The sequence below is a fragment of the Schistocerca americana genome, chromosome 4, assembly GCF_021461395.2.
Source record: "Schistocerca americana isolate TAMUIC-IGC-003095 chromosome 4, iqSchAmer2.1, whole genome shotgun sequence".
In the NCBI taxonomy this organism is placed as follows: domain Eukaryota; kingdom Metazoa; phylum Arthropoda; class Insecta; order Orthoptera; family Acrididae; genus Schistocerca; species Schistocerca americana.
This window is the reverse complement of record NC_060122.1, coordinates 824,027,880-824,050,521: the sequence shown is the minus strand read 5'-3', so window position 1 is coordinate 824,050,521 and position 22,642 is coordinate 824,027,880. Positions and strand designations below refer to the sequence as shown.

The window sequence follows — 22,642 nt, the reverse complement described above, 5'->3', positions numbered from 1 at the left end:
TTGCTCAGGCAACGGAGGGCATTCAGGTGCTGTCAGCACTTCTGCTTAAGCTGATGAAGATGAGGGAGCCAAGTCAATCGAGCGTCGAAGTCCAGTCCTAGGAACTGAAATGTCTCCACTACAGTGAGTGGATTGTCATTAAGATAAAGTTTGGGTTCCAGATGAATGGTACGACACTGACAGAAGTGCATGACACACACCTTTGCGGCTGAAAACTGGAAGCCGTGGGCTAGAGCCCATGACTGCACCTAGTGGATGGCACCTTGGAGGCACCGCTCAGCAACAATAGTACTGGAGCAGCAGTACGAAATGCAGAAGTCATCTGCATACAGAGAAGGTGAGACAGAGGGCCCGACAGCTGCTGCTAGACCATCAATGGCCACTAAAAATAGAGAGACACTCAACACAGAGCCCTGTTGGACTCCATTCTCCTGGGTATGGATGGAACTATGGGAGTCATCAACTTGGACACAGAAAGTATGGAGTGACAGGAAGTTTTGGATAAAAATCAGGCAAGGATATGGTGTTGCCAAGTCATGTCCTATGCTTTAAATAAGTCAAAAAGACAGCAATCAGGTGTTGCTGTCTGGAAAAGACTGTTCAGGTGGCAGACTCAATGGACACAAGATTATCAGTGGTAGAGCAACCCTGTAGGAAGCCGCCCTTGTGTGGAGCCAGCAAGCCACGTGACTCCAGGACCTGACCCAACCAAACCGCCGGCATACCATACGTTCCAGCAGCTTACAAAGAATGTTGGTGAGGCTGATGGGCCGATAGCTATCCACACCAAGTGGGTTTTTACCAGGTTTGAGCGCCCGAATGATGGTGCTCTCCCGCCATTGCGATGGAAAGACGCCATCGCACCAGATCCAGTAGAAGATGAAGAGAAGATGTCGCTTGTAGTCAGATGAGAGATATTTAATCATCTGGCTGTGGATGCGATCAAGCCCAGGAGCGATGTGCACTGAGGAGCTCTCACTCTGTAAATGGAGCGTTATAGGGCTCACTGCAGTGTGTAGTGAATGAGAGGACGTTCCCTTCCAGCTGCCGTTTGAGTGTGCAAAAGGGTGGGGGGTAATTCTCCGATGCAGAGGCTCGAGCAAAGTGCTCAGCTAAGTGCTTGGCAATCGCGTTTGCGTCGGTACATAACTCGCCATTTATGGTAACACCGGGGACAGCTGGTGGGGCCTGGTACCCAAAAAGATGTTTGATCTTTGTCCAGACATGGGAAGGTGACGTGTGGCACCCAATGGTGGAGATGTATCTGTCCCAGCACTCCTTCTTCCATTGTTTGATACGGTAGCGAGCACGGGCACATAGCCATTTAAAGGCTATGAGGTGCTCCAGGGAAGGGTGCCGCCGCTTATGCCACTGTAGAGGTCGCCGACGCTCATTAATTACTTCAGCGACTTCTGGTGACCACCAACGGACTGCCTTAAACCTCGGGCGCCCTAAAGAGTGAGGGATCACGTTTTCTGCCACAGAAAAAATTGCGCTAGTCACCTGCTCAACCATCATATCAATGTTACCATGTGGGGGAGATTCAGCAGTGACAGCAGAGGTGAAAATTCCCCAGTCCGCTTGTTCAAAGCCCATCTGGGCAGGCATCCATGTGCCTGACACTGGGGCAGTGACAAGAAGATTGGGAAGCAGTCACTACCACTCAGGTCATCATGTGCTCTCCAGTGGACAGATGGGAGAAGTCCTGGGCTGAAAATTGATAAATGAATGGCCGAGTAACTACCATGAGCCACACTGTCAGTCTGTCCAGGGTCTTGTACTCTATGATTTTCCTTTCTTTCTGTAGAATCCTGCAGTCAGGCGAGCAAGGCGAATGGTGCTCTCCGCAGTTGACACAGATGGGAGGCGGGTCACATCGAGTATTGGGATGTGACGGGCGTCCACAATCTCGGCATGTGACACTGGAAGTACAGTGGGAAGACATATGGCCGAACTTCCAGCACTTAAAGTACCGCATCAGGGGAGGGATATAGGGCTTTACATCACAATGGTAGACCATCACCTTGACCTTCTCGGGCAATGTATCAACCTCAAAGGCCACGATGAAGGCACCAGCGGCAACCTGATTATCCTTCGGACCCCGATGGACATGCCGGACGAAATGTACACCTTGCCGCTCTAAACTGGCATGCAGCTCATCGTCAGACTGCAAATAAAGTCTCTGTGAAATACACTCCTGGAAATTGAAAGAAGAACACCGTGAATTCATTGTCCCAGGAAGGGGAAACTTTATTGACACATTCCTGGGGTCAGATACATCACATGATCACACTGACAGAACCACACGCACATAGACACAGGCAACAGAGCATGCACAATGTCGGCACTAGTACAGTGTATATCCACCTTTCGCAGCAATGCAGGCTGCTATTCTCCCATGGAGACGATAGTAGAGATGCTGGATGTAGTCCTGAGGAACGCCTTGCCATGCCATTTCCACCTGGCGCCTCAGTTGGACCAGCGTTCGTGCTGGACGTGCAGACCGCGTGAGACGACGCTTCATCCAGTCCCAAACATGCTCAATGGGGGACAGATCCGGAGATCTTGCTGGCCAGGGTAGTTGACTTACACCTTCTAGAGCGCGTTGGGTGGCACGGAATACATGCGGACGTGCATTGTCCTGTTGGAACAGCAAGTTCCCTTGCCGGTCTAGGAATGGTAGAACGATGGGTTCGATGACGGTTTGGATGTACCGTGCACTATTCAGTGTCCCCTCGACGATCACCAGTGGTGTACGGCCAGTGTAGGAGATCGCTCCCCACACCATGATGCCGGGTGTTGGCCCTGTGTGCCTCGGTCGTATGCAGTCCTGATTGTGGCGCTAACCTGCACGGCACCAAACACGCATATGACCATCATTGGCACCAAGGCAGAAGCGACTCTCATCGCTGAAGACGACACGTCTCCATTCGTCCCTCCATTCACGCCTGTTGCGACACCACTGGAGGCGGGCTGCACGATGTTGGGGCGTGAGCGGAAGACGGCCTAACGGTGTGCGGGACCGTAGCCCAGCTTCATGGAGACGGTTGCGAATGGTCCTCGCCGATACCCCAGGAGCAACAGTGTCCCTAATTTGCTGGGAAGTGGCGGTGCGGTCCCCTACGGCACTGCGTAGGATCCTACGGTCTTGGCGTGCATCCGTGCGTCGCTGCGGTCCGGTCCCAGGTCGACGGGCACGTGCACCTCCCGCCGACCACTGGCGACAACATCGATGTACTGTGGAGACCTCACGCCCCACGTGTTGAGCAATTCGGCGGTACGTCCACCCGGCCTCCCGCATGCCCACTATACGCCCTCGCTCAAAGTCCGTCAACTGCACATACGGTTCACATCCACGCTGTCGCGGCATGCTACCAGTGTTAAAGACTGCGATGGAGCTCCGTATGCCACGGCAAACTGGCTGACACTGACGGCGGCGGTGCACAAATGCTGCGCAGCTAGCGCCATTTGACGGCCAACACCGCGGTTCCTGGTGTGTCGGCTGTGCCGTGCGTGTGATCATTGCTTGTACAGCCCTCTCGCAGTGTCTGGAGCAAGTATGATGGATCTGACACACCGGTGTCAATGTGTTCTTTTTTCCATTTCCAGGAGTGTATGATACCCTGGACCATATTTAAGCTCTTATGGGGCGTGATGGTTACAAAAACATCCCCCAGTTTGTCACAAGCAAGTAACTCCTGTGACTGGGCAGAGGATGCTGTTTTGATCAAGACTGACCCAGATCTCATTCTGGACAAGCCCTCCACCTTCTTGAACTTGTCCTCTAAATGCTCAACAAAAAACTGAGGCTTCATTATCATGAAAGATTCCCAGTCATCTCTCTAACATAGAAAAGTACCGGGGTGAATAAGATCTGCTGCCATCCTTAGCCTCCCATGATGTGGCTAGGGAGGGGTATGATTTGGGGTAGTACTTCTGTGCACTGAATTGAGCTCGTGATCACTTAGAGACTGCTGGTGTTTCACCACCAGCAAGAGATGATGGACTATGCTTCATTGTGTGTCATCTGCCCTGAAGTTACCCACTCCGACCAGCCCCCCCCCCCCCCCCACCCCCGCCCCCCAACGGCACTACCCAGCCACATCGAAGGCCACCTGGCAGGATGGCCATTGCCGGGAGTCCCGATGCCCCAGGGGGATGGGCATCTACCCCTTGGCATACGCGGGGAGTGGCATACGGTGCAAGCATCAGCAGAGTGATACCTGTGTGGACAGGGGGTTACAACCAACAGGATACATGGCGGCCCCACCACAACAGACTGGCTACTGAGCCAGATATCAGGTGCAAAGAAGTCCAGTGTCATCGTCGACGCTGAAATTGACACTGCACAGTGCATGGTGGAAAACGCACCCAGGAAGGTGTCCTCACCCAAGATATGGAGAATGGGCAGGACTGCAATGCGACGACGAGAAAGTGGGCTAAAGATCTCAATGCATGATGGACACAATGCACCTTGTATTCCCTTCCCCAACTGGCTCATTCTTCGGGAAAATTTTGAAGAATGGAGGTCAAACCCTACGGGGGACCATCACATAAAGGCCGAAACGTGTGAAACTCCTTTTAGTCGCCTCATACAACACGCAGGAATACCTCGGATCTATTCTACCCCCAGACCTGAAGGGGGGGATTAGCGAATGAAAATAGGCAAAGCGGATTACTTTCAGTGTCGAACTCACTTACTTCAGATACTGTTTGAATAGTAAAAATGGCAGCAATAAGTCTTTGAACAAGATCCTGAACGTGTGCTTTCCACAACAGTTTACTATCTGTCCGAACACATAGAAATTTAAACTGTTCCATTTTACTAATCATATACCCATTCTGTGAAATTAAAACATCATGTTTTGTTAAATTGTGTGTTAGATAATTAAAAAAACCTTAGTCTTACTGTGATTTAGCATTAGTTTATTTTTTACTAGCCATGAACTTTTGTCATGAACTGCACTATTTGAAAAAGTGACCTGTAATACTAAGCGGCATATCATTTATATAAATAAGGCAGAGAAGTGGCCCCAGCACAGATCCCTGAGGCTCTCCCCATTTAACCGTGCCCCACTTGTACCCCACATCATAGCCATACTCTGCACTGTGGATAATGACCTTTTGTTGTATGTTGTTAAAGTAAGAGGTGAACCAATTGTGAGATACTCCTCGTATTCCATAACTGCCCAACTTCTGGGACAATATTTTGTGATCAACACTATCAAATGCCTTAGTTAAATCAAAAAAGATGTGTAGTGTTCAAATCTTTTGTTTAATCAATCCAGTACCTCACAGAGAAAAGAGCATATAGTATTTTCAGTTGTTAAACCACTTCTGAAACCAAACTGTGCATTTCATAGCAAATTATGTGAAATAAAATGATCAATTATCCTTACATACACAGCTTTTTCAATAACTTTAGCAAACACTGTTGGCACAGAAATATGTCTAAAATTGTCTAAATTATCCCTTTCTTCCTTTTTTACTGAGTACTTTAATTACTCAGGAAACTGACCATTCTTAAAGGAAAAATTACAAATATGGCTAAGTACAGGGCTAACAAGTGCGACACAGTATTTTAATGTTCTGCTAGGTAAATCTCCCTGTTGTCAGTATCACAGAGGTGTATTTAAGACATCAGTCTCAAAAAGGCATTTTCCAAGACAGTTATACGATTTTCCTGTAGAATCTATATTTTTATTTAATTCACCAGAAATTCTCAGAAAGTGATTGTTAAATACTGTACACATATCTGACTTATCACTAACAGAAATATTTTCACTACAAACTGATCTTATATTGTCAGCCGTGTGCCGCTGACCAGACACTTCCTTCACAACTGACCATATGGTTTTAATTTTACCATGTGAATTAGCTATTCTATTTGCATGCCACATATTCTTTGTCTTCCTAATAAAACTTTTAAGCACCTTACAATACTGTTTGTAATGGACTACTGTAGCTCGATTGAGACAACTTCTAACATTTTGATATAATTCCCACTTTGTTCTACATGATACCCTCATCCCACCAGGCAGGTACCCAGGCTGCCTTTTACTGCTAGTACCCTGCTTAGAAAGTTCTAAAGGAAAGCAACTTTCAAAGAGCATGACAAAATGTGTTCAGAAATCATAATATTTGTCATCTCTGTTATCGCCACTATAAACATCCTGCCACTCTTGTGCCTTAACGAGGTTTAAAATACTCTCTACTGCAGTTGGATTAGCTTTTCTACATAGTTTGTTATTATATGCAATGTCTGACTGAGTACAAAAACCTTTTAGTGTTAAAATTTATGCATCATGGTCTGAAATGCCATTCTCCCTTTTACTAAAAGAATTCCCATCCAGTAATGAAGAATCAATAAAAATATTGTCTGTGGATATGCTACTGTTCCCCTGTACCTTGGTTGGAAAAAATACAATCTGCATTAGATCATATGAATTTAGGAGGTCTTCCAACATCTTTTTCTTGCACAATCACATACAAAATTAATATTGAGGTCACCACATATAACTAATTTTTGGTTCTTCCTGTAAAGTGAACCAAGAACCCTCTATAGCTGAGCAGAAATGCTACGAAGTCAGAGAGAGGGATCCTATAAACAACAACAATTAGACATTTGTTGTTGTTGTTGTGGTCTTCAGTCCTGAGACTGGTTTGATGCAGCTCTCCATGCCACTCTATCCTGTGCAAGCTTCTTCATCTCCCAGTACCTACTGCAGCCTACATCCTTCTGAATCTGCTTAGTGTACTCATCTCTTGGTCTCCCTCTACAATTTTTACCCTCCACGCTGCCCTCCAATGCTAAATTTGTGATCCCTTGATGCCTCAGAATATGTCCTACCAAATGGTCCCTTCTTCTAGTCAAGTTGTGCCACAAATTTCTCTTCTCCGCAATTCTATTCAATACCTCCTCATTAGTAATGTGATCTACCCATCTAATCTTCAGCATTCTTCTGTAGCACCACATTTCAAAAGCTTCTATTCTCTTCTTGTCTAAACTATTTATCGTCCATGTTTCACTTCAATACATGGCTACACTCCATACAAACACTTTCAGAAACGACTTCCTGGCATTTAAATCTATACTCGATGTTAACAAATTTCTCTTCTTCAGAAACGCTTTCCTTGCCATTGCCAATCTACATTTTATATCCTCTCTACTTCAACCATCATCATTTTGCTGTTGTTGATGTTCATCTTATATCCTCCTTTCAAGACACTGTCCATTCCGTTCAACTGCTCTTGCAAGTCCTTTGCTGTCTCTGACAGAATTACAATGTCATCGGCGTACTTCAAAGTTTTTATTTCTTCTCCATGGATTTTAATGCCTACTCTGCACCATATCTTAAACCTCACTGCGTTCAATATTATTGTGTTCTTAAACTTGCTCAATAACTTTTTTCATTTTCCTTGCCTCTTCAAGGACACACCCAGCTCCAGAAAAAGTTTTGATTTGTCCTTTTGTGCAATGTGTCAGATATGATGAGTTTCTGTGTGTGAACAGTTATGTGAAACATCAGAATATGTTGTAATAGTGCAATAAAGTAATTCTTTCATATCTTCTTTTAAGGACAATAACAGTTTTTGCACGTTCTTGCTTCAAGTATATTGAATTTCACCTAGTCTAAAAATTTTGCCACTGAGTCCAAGCATTTATCTAATATTACTGGAATGACCAAAGGCAGGAGGAGAAACAGTGATTAGTAAGACTGGTTATTGTCCTGGAATTCAAACTGACCTGTCAAGAAAGAGTAACTTCATAGCTACTGATGTATAGAAGGTAAGCTTGTTGATGTGCATTTCAAAGAGTAATGTATGCAACAGTAGGTTGGCGTCTATTGAGAAAATGAAATTAATGGATATCAGTCTTTAGATCTCCCACTCTTGTAAGGTTATTGTGGTCTATTAGCTGACAATGTTAATCAGCTGAGAGATGAATGCAACTAAGTAATTATAATATATTGATGAGAGCATTCAACTTTCTAACATGTGCATGCACGCACTTGCGCGCGCGCGCGCGCACACACACACACACACACACACACACACACACACACACACACACACACACACACACACACACACACACACACACACTTATAATTATACATGTTACTTTTAAACTCAAGAGAAATAAAAATAAATTGATAGAAAAGTCAATGGCAAATAATAGTTACATGTAGCTGATGATTCATTTATGAAAACAATTATAGAATTACATTCATGTAAAACACATTAAAATTCATCAGTACCATTTACAGGAATATGTGGAATCACACTAGTCACAGACATAAAAATAATTTCATGAGCACTAAAATCAAAGTTGTTGTTAATAACTTCCTACAACTTCCTTTTTGTTGCGCTGTAAAAAGTAAACAGCTAGAATATCAAAATTCAAATATTGAAACTATTTGTTGCCAACATCAGAACAATTACCACCCCCCCCCCCCCCATATGATCTTCTACATAAGACTTCTGTAATATACTTTTTACATCCTGCAACCCCTAATCACATTATCTACTCTATGACTCTTACTTTTAAGACTGGCTCTAATTCCAACCTGTCCCATGAATTCTGCCAATACCAAATATGACAATTCCACCCACATCACACTTTGTCAAAGAAAGGCCCTTTATAGCATGAATGTGATCTACTAATACAGCTGTAAGTTTTGGTGACCATTTCATAATCTCCAAACAGCCAGTCAGAATTACAACCTTGTGCAAACTGTATTATTGAACCCAATATCAATTTGCTAGGCATGTTGTGGAAGATAACAATGGAGGTTTCAGAGCCTGTGTCACTGTGTGTATCATGTGTACACCACTGCCTCTACACTCCAGATATTACAACAGACTCATCTAGATGCTCTGCCCACTTCCTACATATCTCAGCTTAATTTAGCAAGGTTTCTCCATTCTTGGTATATGAGAATAAATAAATAAATAAATAAATAAATAAATAAAAGAGAACTGAAGAATGAACTTTGGCTAGGATTTCAAATGTTCTAGAACTTCTAATTGCTTCAACTTATGCCGAATAAAAAAAACTAATGAAAATGTTAAGTAAAACTTATTTAATTACTCACATAGCTGAACAAGAGCATGCATTGGTCCAACACCACCTAACAAACTTGGAAGCTGGTTCTTCTTTATGTCTTGCAACCATTCTGATAAAACAAATGCCAGCAGCTTGTCAAATCCAAGCAGTCTTCACATCACATGTCAAACAAGGAAAAGAGAGAGCATAGTTTTATGATAAAGGGTATGCTGATAAATAAATTTAAATTAAATATTCCTCACGAGAAGTTGTGCTTACCCATGTCTGTAAGATATCCTTTTCAATCGCAGTTCTGAAGAATTAAGCTGGCCTAATCCCATCAGAAGTCCCGCAAGAGGGCCATGTGTCATGTCAACATGTTTCCCATGGTAATCAAGACGAATGGGGACTTCTGGTGTGAATGTAAAACTCCTATAATGAAAAATATGTTTAAGTGCATAGAAATTTAATGATGTCATAGAAAGCACACTGACGTATCACAACATGAGATATGAATCAACAGCTAGGTTGAGTTAAACTTTCATGTCTGATTTTTACTTGCAGCATAGAGATGTTATTTACCACTGTGGCAGTCAGCTACAGGGAGTAGTACATTCTTATTACAGCAAAGGATTGCTTCTTCCACAACTACTAAACAAATAAAAAACAGAACTGTCATAGAGCATGCTCCATCAGCAGAAGTATTAAAATTAAGAAAATAGAGACAATTGTGGGAAAAGTGATGAATACCAAAACATGGCAAAAACCTGAGGCAACTCACCATACCATGTAACTGCATAAAGGAACCATTCATTTATAGTTATTTAGAGAAGTCAAGCAAAACCTACATCTGGATGGCCAAATGCAGATTTGAACCATCCTCCTCTTAAATATGAGCCCAGTGTGGTAACCACTGCACCACCTTGCTCAGTCCAAGACCCTGATCCCCGTGTCACACAATGCTTCACCACAGCAGTGTGTGGTGGTTGCTGAAGCTTTCAGAGAGCTTACAGTTGCAGGGAACTATTGGTACTCTCTAGTTCCCAGCCCCAAACCCCAGTTCAGGAACAATGGGTCTGCCAAACCCATACTCAGCCAGAAGACTGAACTTTCGTGCGTGCTTGATGTTTGGGAAAACAGAGGAGGCACGTGTGGCTTATCTGAATTTTGTCATGGCAAGAACTACCTGCTATCCCCTTTCCCTAACCCTCCCAAAAATGAACAGAAAATGTGCTAGTAATGGACCAAACAGAATTTTTAACTGAGGTCAATTAAGTAAAATTTTTGTTCCCAACAAAAATTAACAAAATTAACAGTGAAAGAAGATTTGAATGGAATGAAAATAGTGACTGATAGGACAGCTTTTCAACGTGAGTGATGGTCTGTTCTCTCAATAACTATTTAGTGCAGCTGTAAATCGACAGAGCCATTTAACAAGAAAATAATAAAACAGCTTACCGGAAGAATATTGGTGGAGGTGGGGGCCTGTTATCTATAGCAAAGCTGGGATTTACAGAGACCACTTTCTCTGACAGATATCTTCCTGGTTCATCTTCAAGTTGTATAAGTGGGGCCTGAGGCTCTGGCTTTGGCTCAGCACTGCTACCTTCAACATTCACAGTCATCACAGGTGCCTGGTGTGTCGGAGTGCTGTGTCTGGGTGTATGCCCCTGACTTCCATCATCTGCCAAGTATGAAAACAAACGAGTCAATATACAGTGATGTACTATAGTTTAACCATAAAGTAATAAGTGTGAAGAAAAATATTTTGTAGAGCTTCAGACCATACTGTTTACAGCAGAATTTCTTGCAAAGTAGTCTGCTTAAAAGCTGAAGCAAAACTATTTTGTAGTAACATTAATTTTCATTTTCTCATGAGAAATTCTTGAAAGGGGCAAAAAAAGACATTACAGCATGCCACTCAATATTAAGATCACATATGACTTCACTACACCTAAATGAAGTACAATTTGTCCTGTTTCATCAATTTACTCTTATTTGAAATTGCATGATTGATATCAACTAATCAGATGTATACATTTGTTCTAAATTATATTAAAATAAAAAATTCATACCCACTTATGACTTTTCATGAAGCAATCATGATGATAAACTTATAATAAGACAGTTGCTGTAGTCGCTGTATGTGGTGCACTGAATATCTAATGCTATTTATTCACAAGTATGGAAGTATTGAGAAAGTGAAGTGTTTTGTAATGTTCAAAAAGGTGCACAAACCGAATAAACAATTTCTTAGACCTTTTAGATCTGGCATTAAAATTTACATTTTGGTAACAATGTACAGTGACGATCAGCAAAAATTATCAACACATCATAACGTCAAAAAACAATTAAGACACTAAAGATGCTATTAATGGGGTCCAGTGTAATGATGAACAACACATTTCTGACAATGAGAGAAATTATTGACTAGAATGAGATCAGCATGGAATCTGCAGATATATTTTTACCAAAGGAAATCAATGATAGCAAGATTTTACACAATCTCTTCAACTGAAAAAATGTATTTTCAACACTTGTGAAGTTGACCAACAGAATCAGCACATTGGATGAAATCTGAAAGACTCAAAGGGATGTAGTGTATTACTGCACACAGTAGTGCAACTGTAAAGCTTTTCAGGATACAATAAGAGCCTAAACAGAATAGGAGTATTTCTATTACTACACAACAGCTGTGAGAGAAATGTTGGCTGGAGACAAGATCAGGGCAAGCCCATGGGCTAGCCTTAGGCAGGTAACAGACAACACAGAGAGTGTTGCTTAGAAATGTGATACAGAAGGAAGTTAAAGAAAATTACAAAATAACAAAGCATGCTCTCATGAACAGCTATGTTGCAACTCTGCTGTAGCTTGTGCGAACACAGAGCAGGATAAATTCTTTACAACAGCAGCAAAATCTCAGACTGTTGCTGCTAAAGGAAAGTTAATAAGAAGTGGTGGTGCCAGATTTTTGTTCTACATCCAGTTGTGAAATCTCAATTAGGTGTAAAGCCTCTAGTCATTAAATTTGTAAAATCAAGCTTGAAGATGAGGTTATTGTAAATCCAGCTCAAATTTTGGAATGCTTCAATGAATTCTTCATTAATGTAGTTAAGTCAGATGTCAATGTTGCAGATGATAACAACAAAGTAGTCCCTTCAGACAAGATCAGACCTCTGAATGCCTCACAAGATTTAAAACACTGTCAGCAACAGAAGTAAAAAATATTATATTAACACTGAAAAACCCAAACTCTGCAGGTTGGGGTGGGATACTCACAAAAGTTACCAAATTTATGCATAAAATAATAGGACACCCACTGTCTAAAATAATAATCTTTTGAACATGGTTGTTTTCTAGAGATGCTAAAGTATGCCAAGGTAAAACCACGTTTCAAAAAAAGGGTCAAAATTATCATCCCATATCTGTTCTTCAAGTCCTGTCAAAAGTATTTGAAAAAGCAGCTACCATACAGAGTCAAAATTTTATTGAACAATATGGGATTATTTTGAAAAATCAATTTGGCTTTCAGCGTGGAAAAAGCACTATAGATGCAATTAAAAGTATGTTGACAAGGTTAGCACATTATTAGACAATAAAACTTAAGTTTCAGGATCTTTTGTGACCTCACAATAGCCTACGACACAGTAAATCATGCACTTATAATTTATAAACTTGACAGGTATGGAATTAGGGGTGGTGTTCTACACTGGCTTAATTCATACCTGTGCAGTAGGAAACAAAGAGTACTTTTCTCTACAAATGCAGCAAATTATTCTTCCAAATGCAAGACATTAGCACAAGGTGTCCCTCAAGGTTCTATCCTGGGGCTTATTTTGTTTTTATTATACATTAATGATCTATCAATCAATATAAATGCCCCATCAGTTTCATTTGCAGGTGACACAACTGTATTAATTGAGGAGCATGAGCCAGAAACTATCCCTGTCTGCATCATCAATAGAATGTTGTTTAGAAACATGGTTTCATCTCAGTCTTAATCTTGAACATCCCCAAAACCCATGTGATCCAGTTCAGAACAAAACAGTCAACATCCCACGATATTAAAATAAACCATAAAAATCAAAATCCAGAAGAAGTGGATTCTCAAAAATTTTAGAATTAAATCTACACATGAATTTCAATTGGAACAAACATGTGGAATATCTAGTAAACAAACTATGCAGCTTTGCATTTGCAGTTCCTTTCACCTTTTAAACAATCATTTCAGCTAGTTCTAATAACTTTCACTTTATTTCCATTTCCGTTTTTCCCACATCACTGATAATTTTTAGCCGCTTCCCCCAGGTTTTAACGTCATTATTTCTTCACCAGACAATTGTTAGCCTCATTTTCATAATCTGCCACCACAAAACCACTCCTTCTAATATATTACACGCAGTTTTTTCGAAATTTTCCAGAATTTCTCTGTCCTTTAACGTGTTTTGGCGGCAACACAACCACCTAACCTTTGTGCACATCGTTGTCTACCAACCCAAGTCCAGCATAGCCCAGCTGTAACCAACACCTTTTCGCCTTTTTTCACACCAGATCTCCAGTTACTTTCCAGTTCACCTTTATCTCTCCCCATATATTTTTATTTTCATTTTCATTTCAGCCCCATGTTACACTTTCCACCTTCTAATACCATGTCACCCTCACAACACCCCCACAACGACCCCATTAAGTTTTATTTACATTCCCTCCACAAAAATGCCTTCGCCCTAGCCAGATTACGCTCCCATATTCTATTTTCTCAGGCTTGTCTGACATTTGGCATTACTCCCAAAGGCCTCACACTTAAAGTTCCCATCTCTGGCTGCAACCCTTCCTTCCATCAGTCCCTACACCAGTTCCAAACTGAACAATCCATTGCTCTCACCCACCTAATCCTTCACCTACACATCAACTCAGCCAATGAACACACCCGTCAACTCCTATCCTTAATAAAAGTCCTTAATCTTTCCTCTCCCACATCCACACCGGCTGTTCAGAGCATCCTCCTACAGGCCAACCGTAAATTAGAACAGCATGCCACCCTCCACCTCAAAAAACTATCCAATCTCCTGGTTTCCCGCCTCCGGAAAGGCAACTCACTCACCCTTCACAACCTTTCCAGCAAACCTCAACCTCCTCTCATTGCACACAAACCCAGTCTCTCCCATCTACTCAATCTCCCACTTCCAGCTCCACTCCCTCCAAAACCTCAAAATTCCAATCAACACAATCTCAAACCACAACACCCTAATTCAGTAGTTAACCTTTCCTCCAAACCTCTCTCCCAATCCGAAACCTCTGTCCTATCCAAAGGCCTCACCTTCACCCCACTCCCAGATTCAACCAAACAGCCCTCGTCAAAGATTTACTGTACTACACTCGTACTCTCTGCTGGAAATATCACTTTGCCATGAAGAAAAATGATCCTAATCCTACTCCTAATGATCCAACTTCCCAAGACACTATCCAAATTGAACCCTGCCTGGAACAGTTCCGTCCTCCGTCACAGCGGGACCCACTTCCTCTTCCTCAAAATCACCCTCTCCAAACCTTCCAGGAATTTCTGACTTCCAGCACTGCATCTCAATCCTTCTTAAAAAACCTTAATCCTACTCCCAACATCACCACTGCTGAAGCCCAGGCTATCCGTGATCTGAAGGCTGACCGATCCATCGTCATTCTTCCGGCGGACAAGGGTTCCACGACCGTGGTACTTGATCGTCGGGAGTATGTGGCTGAGGGACTGCGTCAGCTTTCAGACAACACCACATACAAAGTTTGCCAAGGTAACCCCATTCCCGATGTCCAGGCGGAGCTTCAAGGAATCCTCAGAACCTTAGGCCCCCTGCAAAACCTTTCACCTGACTCCATCAACCTCCTGACCCCACCGACACCCCGCACCCCTACCTTCTACCTACTTCCTAAAATCCACAAACCCAATCATCCCGGCCACCCCATTGTAGCTGGTTACCAAGCCCCCACAGAACGTATCTCTGCCTACGTAGATCAACACCTTCAACCCATTACATGCAGTCTCCCATCCTTCATCAAAGGCACGAACCACTTTCTCGAATGCCTGGAATCCTTACCCAATCTGTTACCCCCGGAAACCATTCTTGTAACCATTGATGCCACTTCCTTATACACAAATATTCCGCACGTCCAGGGCCTCGCTGCGATGGAGCATTTCCTTTCACACCGATCACCTGCCACCCTACCTAAAACCTCTTTCCTCATCACCTTAGCCAGCTTCATCCTGACCCAGAACTTCTTCACTTTTGAAGGCCAGACATACCAACAATTAAAGAGAACAGCCATGGGTACCAGGATGGCCCCCTCGTACGCCAACCTATTCATGAATCGCTTAGAGGAAGCCTTCTTGGTTACCCAGGCCTGCCAACCCAAAGTTTGGTACAGATTTATTGATGACATCTTCATGATCTGGACTCTCAGTGAAGAAGAACTCCAGAATTTCCTCTCCAACCTCAACTCCTTTGGTTCCATCAGATTCACCTGGTCCTACTCCAAATCTCATGCCACTTTCCTTGACGTTGACCTCCACCTGTCCAATGGCCAGCTTCACACGTCCGTCCACATCAAACCCACCAACAAGCAACAGTACCTCCATTATGACAGCTGCCACCCATTTCACATCAAACGGTCCCTTCCCTACAGCCTAGGTCTTCGTGGCAAACGAATCTGCTCCAGTCCGGAATCCCTGAACCATTACACCAACAACCTGACAACAGCTTTCGCATCCCGCAACTACCCTCCCGACCTGGTACAGAAGCAAATAACCAGAGCCACTTCCTCATCCCCTCAAACCCAGAATCCCCCACAGAAGAACCCCAAAAGTGCCCCACTTGTGACAGGATACTTTCCAGGACTGGACCAGACTCTGAATGTGGCTCTCCAGCAGGGATACGACTTCCTCAAATCCTGCCCTGAAATGAGATCCATCCTTCATGAAATACTCCCACTCCACCAAGAGTGTCTTTCTGCCGTCCACCTAACCTTTGTAACCTGTTAGTTCATCCCTATGAAATCCCCAAACCACCTTCCCTACCCTCTGGCTCCTTTCCTTGTAACCGCCCCCGATGCAAAACCTGTCCCATGCACCCTCCCACCACCACCTACTCCAGTCCTGTAACCCGGAAGGTGTACACGATCAAAGGCAGAGCCACATGTGAAAGCACCCACGTGATTTACCAACTGACCTGCCTACACTGTGATGCATTCTATGTGGGAATGACCAGCAACAAAGTGTCCATTCGCATGAATGGACACAGGCAGACAGTGTTTGTTGGTAATGAGGATCACCCTGTGGCTAAGCATGCCTTGGTGCACGGCCAGCACATCTTGGCACAGTGTTACACCGTCCGGGTTATCTGGATACTTCCCACCAACACCAACCTATCCGAACTCCGGAGATGGGAACTTGCTCCTCAATATATCCTCTCTTCCCGTTACTCACCAGGCCTCAATCTCCGCTAATTTCAAGTTGCCGCCAAGCATACCTCACCTGTCATTCAACATCGTCTTTGCCTCTGCACTTCCACCACGACTGACATCTCTCCCCAAACTCTTTGTCTTTAAATATGTCTGCTTGTGTCTGTATATGTGTGGATGGATATGTGTGTGTGTGCGCGAGTGTATACCCGTCCTTTTTTCCCCCTAAGGTAAGTCTTTCCGCTCCCGGGATTGAAATGACTCCTTACCCTCTCCCTTAAAACCCACATCCTTTCGTCTTTCCCTCTCCTTCCCTCTTTCCTGGCGAGGCAACAGTTTGTTGTGAAAGCTTGAATTTTGTGTGTATGTTTGTGTGTCTATCGACCTGCCAGCGCTTTCGTTCAGTAAGTCACATCATCTTTGTTTTTAGATATATTTTTCCCACGTGGAATGTTTCCCCCTATTATATATATATATATATATATATATATATATATATATATATATGGAAACATTCCACGTGGGAAAAATATTACAAATGTCTGCTTGTGTCTGTGTATGTGCGGATGGATATATGTATATATGTGTGTGTGTGTGTGTGTGTGTGTGTGTGTGTGTGTGTGTGTGTGTGTGCGCGAGTGTATACCTGTCCTTTTTCCCCCATAAGGTAAGTCTTTCCGCTCCCGTGATTGAAATGACTCCTTACGCTCTCCCTTAAAACCCACATCCTTTCGTCTTCCCCTCTCCTTCCCTCTTTCCTGACGAAGCAACCGTTGGTTGCGAAAGCTAGAATTTTGTGTGTATGTTTGTGTGTCTATCGACCTGCCAGCGCTTTTGTTTGGTAAGTCTCATCATCTTTTATATATATATATATATATAACAAAGATGATGTGACTTACCAAATGAAAGTGCTGGCAGGTCGATAGACACACAAACAAACACAAACACATACACAAAATTCAAGCTTTCGCAACAAACTGTTGCCTCATCAGGAAAGAGGGAAGGAGAGGGAAAGACGAAAGGATTTGCGTTTTAAGGGAGAGGGTAAGGAGTCATTCCAATCCTGGGAGCGGAAAGACTTACCTTAGGGGGGAAAAAAGGACAGGTATACACTCGCGCACACACACACATATCCATCTGCACATACACAGACACAAGCAGACATTTGTAAAGGCAAAGAGTTTGGGCAGAGATGTCAGTCGAGGCGGAAGTACAGAGGCAAAGATGTTGTTGAATGACAGGTGAGGTATGAGCGGCGGCAACTTGAAATTAGCGGAGGTTGAGGCCTGGCGGGTAACGAGAAGAGAGGATATACTGAAGTGCAAGTTCCCATCTCCGGAGTTCTGACAGGTTGGTGTTAGTGGGAAGTATCCAGATAACCCGGATGGTGTAACACTGTGCCAAGATTTGCTGGCCGTGCACCAAGGCATGTTTAGCCACAGGGTGATCCTCATTACCAACAAGCACTGTCTGCCTGTGTCCATTCATGCGAATGGACACTTTGTTGCTGGTCATTCCCACATAGAAAGCTTCACAGTGTAGGCAGGTCAGTTGGTAAATCATGTGGGTGCTTTCACACGTGGCTCTGCCTTTGATTGTGTACACCTTCCAGGTTACAGGACTGGAGTAGGTGGTGGTGGTGGTGGGAGGGTGCATGGGACAGGTTTTACACCGGGGGCGGTTACAAGGGTAGGAGCCAGAGGGTAGGGAAGGTGGTTTGGGGATTTCATAGGGATGAACTAAGAGGTTATGAAGGTTAGGTGGACGGCGGAAAGACACTCTTGGTGGAGTGGGAGTATTTCATGAAGGATAAATAGGTTGGCGTACGAGGGGGCCATCCTGATACCTATGGCTATTCCCTTTAATTGTTGGTATGTCTGGCCTTCGAAAGTGAAGAAGTTGTGTGTCAGGATGAAGGAAATGAAGGAAATGAGGAAAGAGGTTTTAGGTAGGGTGGCAGGTGATCGGCAGATGGCATCCAACTGTGACAAAGCAAGTGGAGTCTTTCCATCTGTCAGGTTTTTCTACTCCCAAAATGAACCAATTTCTTTTGTTAATTTTTATCCGATTTCTAACAGATTTACCTGTTGATATGTGACACATACTTGGAAATCTCAGGTTCCTGTTTGGGCTGAATTTCACTGGAATTTTTTATCCGTGTTCTCATTTCAAGTGCTCCAATTCCATCTGTGTAATTAATTTTCATTATGCACTGTTAATTAAAATTTACAGTGAACTGAAGCTAGCACAACAGTTTGCTACACAAAAACCCTTGAGCTAACACATACATTTGAGGGAAGTGACCTACACAGTTTGCAAGTTAAGCATTCACACTTACCTGTAAACTATTTTAAATTACCTAAAATTACACTAAGCAGATTCAAAAGGATGTAGGTTGCAGTAGGTACTGGGAGATGAAGGAGCTTGTACAGGATAGAGTAGCATTGAGAGCTGCATCAAACCAGTCTCAGGACTGAAGACGAAAACAACAACAACAACAACAACAAAATTAATTATGTTCTCCAATAATTAAACTTGAAGTTCTAGAGCAGTACTATTTTCCATCATAGATTTTGTCAAAACAGCTATTCAATTTAGACTGTGACTAAATGCTTTTGTTGCCCTAATTTTTCTGTACAGTTTGACAAACACCATTAACTGATTAACTTACTAATAAATAAAGTCATGTAATTCACTTTGATTTAAAGTATCAAACAACCAAAAGTGCAGGGTCAAGTAACAATTTATCTATCCAATTACATTATATTTTTAAATTATCTATCCGATTAGATTATATTTTCAAACTATCTATCCAATTACAGTATATTTTCAAACTTATCTATCCAGTTACATTATATTTTCAAAAATTGATTATTTTTGTTGAAGTATTATGTAAAAGATAGACTGCTACTCAACATACAGAGGAAATGCTGAGTTGCAGACAGGCACAGTGAAAAGACTGCTATACATTTTAGTTTTTGGCCCAAAGAGCCTTCTGCTTAAGTAGGAAACACACCCATTCTCACAAGCATAACTCACACACACATGGCCACTGTCTCTGGCCACTGTGTGGAGCACACTTGTGAATGCAGCAGCAGACAGCTATATATCTCCTGTGTACGAGAAGTTATTCAGAACTTGAGAAAGCCTTTGATAAACTAATAAACAGGTTTGTTTACACAGTTTATGTATTACACATAATTAATGTGTGTTCTTCCTGTGACTAATTATTCTGAACGCTTGGTGTGTGTGTGTTTACGGGCACTCAACAGTGAGGTTATCAGTGCCCTTACACACATTAAAAGAAACGAATCAGAATGCTCGGTCTGATAAATAATGGTACACAAAGCTACCAAACATAATTCATTTAACAAAAGAAGCAAAAATGTTATTACTGTGAATCAAAAATTGATATGACTGAGACAGAACAATATCACAAATGACCTGTATATTTCACTCAGCATATAACTCAAGATCAATTCGCACTGGATGTAAACTGAATGAAATGGGACAGAAGGCGACAGTGCTGTCGAAAGATGGCATGTTCAACACAGCTTCACTTTCCTTAGCCCAGTACCAGAAGGTGAAAATGAGATTACGAGATACCATCTGCGATACAAAATATTGCTATATAGTGTCATTCTTAATGAAGAAGCAGTGATAAAGTTTATTAATGGCCAAAGTAAAATTCATAACAAATATTCTTCACAAGGTTTGTAGGGTAAACTGCCGAGACATGAAACCACAGGGAGTGTGTCATCCAAACATTTCAAAACATCGATATTTTAAATTGAATCTTCCAAGTTACCTGCCAATAGTTTCATTATATTTTGTACAAAAGGCCTATTTCGCTGGTATTTCCACTGTCAAGTACACTTGTGAACATTACAGCTGGTAAATTTCATTTACTTCTGTGATATTTGTATGCAGAGTTAGTTGTGCGCGTCTAGCTGGGTGAGATGAACATATTGCAGCCTAAGGAATCCATTAGTCATTTGTTGCTGTTTTTATAAGGTTAAAATAAAGTAACATACAGTAATTTGACAGCCACTTGATGAATCCTGATGATGCTGTACGTTTACAATGGGGTTATAGCTCATCACTGGTATTATTTGAGTTACAGATAATTTAGTTGTTTGTGTAATCTTTGATAAAAAAAATAATCAAACAAAGATTACACAAACAATTCAATTATTTGTAACTCAAAAAATACTGCTGACTAGCTATGGTCCATTTGTCAACATACAGCATCATTAAGAACTGTAACTAGCTATCATATTACTACATGACTTAATATTCTTCTTCTTCTGATTCCTATCTGTTCCAGGTGTTGGCAATAACCATCTTGGCAGTGCTTTTCCTGTAACTTGCAGCTCTAAATAGCTCTGTAGATGTTTTAGAGGTCTACGTTATGATGTTCTTAAGCCAGGAAATTCTTCTCCGGCCAACTCTTCTTTTCCCTGGTATTTTTCCTTGCAGGATGGTCTGGAGGAGATGGTATCTGTTGTTGTTCCGCATGATGTGTCCCAGGTAATGGATCTTTCTTGCTTTCATGGTGGCCAGTAATTCCTTCTGTTTCTTCATTCCTCGTAGAAGCTCGACATTTGTGACATGCGCTGTCCAAGGTATTCTTAACATTCTCCTGTACAGCCGCATCTCAAAAGCCTCCAGACACTTACCCAACGATTCTGTCAGAGTTCATGTTTCAAACCCATAGAAGAGGGTGGAAAATACGCAGCAGCATAGAAGTCTGATCTTCATCGTCATTGCTAAGCCATGATTCTTGAAAACATTGGTCATCTTATTGAAGACAGCTCTGGCTTTTCTGATTCGAGTTCTCACCTAGGTCATTTATTGTAGTGCCAAGATACGTGTATTTAGATACTTGCTCTATGTGATTTCGGCCTATCTTAATGTGACATGCAGGGACTCTGTTTTTACTGATTATCATTGCTTTCGTTTTTTGAGGGTTGACATCTAGACCACATTCAGGGCCTTTTTGTGCAAGTCTATCGATAAGGTAGTGCAAACTATCCTCACTATCAGAAAATATTACTGTGTCATCAGCATATCGGATGTTGTTGATATATTCTCCGTTTTAGAGCACTCTCATCTCTACTTCATCAAGAGCTTCCTTAAAGATGTGCTTTGAATAGATGTTGAAAATCGGTGGGGATAATATACAATCCTGCCTTACACCTCATAGAATGTCTATGTCTTCCTGTATTTTCTCTGTCCAGCCTCACAGAAGCTGGCTGGTTCCAATATAGGTTCACAATTATACATAGGTCTTTATCATCCGAACCAATGCTTCTTAAAATGTCAACAATCTTCTGGTGTTTTACTCTGTTGAAAGCCTTTTGATAACAAATAAAGCAGGCATAGATGTCACAATTCATGTCTCTGCACTTTTGAATAGCACCTGGACACCAAATTATGCTTCACACATGCCAAATGCATTTTTGAAATCAAACTGTGTAGAAGAAATTTGTTCTTCACAGCTCTTGTAAATTCTTTGGTGAATGACCCTCAGAAAAATCTTTAGCATGTGACTCACGAGGCTGATGGCCCTATATTCACCACAAGTCTTACCTTTGAGCTTTCTGGGCAATGTAATAAATTCCCATTTAAGCCATTCCTGTGGAATATTACCAGAGTCGTAGATGTCACTGAATATTGTAGTAAACTATTTTAAATTATCCTCACAGAGCAGCTTGAGAATTTCGGCATTCACATTGTCGGGACCAAGTGATTTACCATCTTTCATTCCATTTATCACAGTTTGTACTTCTTATAGCACAATTCTAGGCCCTGTTTTGCAATATATTTGAGGAAGTTCTGGAAGGTTGTCACAAAAAAGTTGTCCTATGTATGTTTTCCATGTTTCTTTCAGCATATCTTGTCCAACTATTATTTTTCCTTCATTATTCACCAACCTGTTTCCTGTTCTTTTTCTGTAATTTCCTGTCACTTCCCTGACTTTTTTATGAATGTTGAAACTATCATGCTTCCATTGTAATTTCTTTAATTCATTGCACTGTTCCAGTATTTCTTTTTCCTTTTCTTCTCGTATCTGTTTCCTGATCTCCTTGTTGATATTCTTGTATTCATCAGGATTACTTTTCACTTCCCTCCTTCTACCCATCA

The 22,642-nt window shown here is 42.2% G+C and overlaps 1 protein-coding gene across 1 annotated transcript in view; it reads right to left on the bottom strand.

Moving 5' to 3' along the window:
• LOC124612275 (autophagy-related protein 2 homolog A) overlaps nucleotides 1–22,642 on the bottom strand; it is a 492,429-nt gene that overhangs the window by 88,336 nt on the left and 381,451 nt on the right. Inside the window, exons 31-33 of the mRNA XM_047140377.1 lie at nucleotides 10,508–10,733; nucleotides 9,329–9,481; nucleotides 9,099–9,220 (exon numbers count right to left, since the gene is read on the bottom strand). Coding sequence (XP_046996333.1) covers nucleotides 9,099–9,220; nucleotides 9,329–9,481; nucleotides 10,508–10,733 — 501 coding nt within the window. The remainder of the gene's footprint in view (nucleotides 1–9,098; nucleotides 9,221–9,328; nucleotides 9,482–10,507; nucleotides 10,734–22,642) is intronic.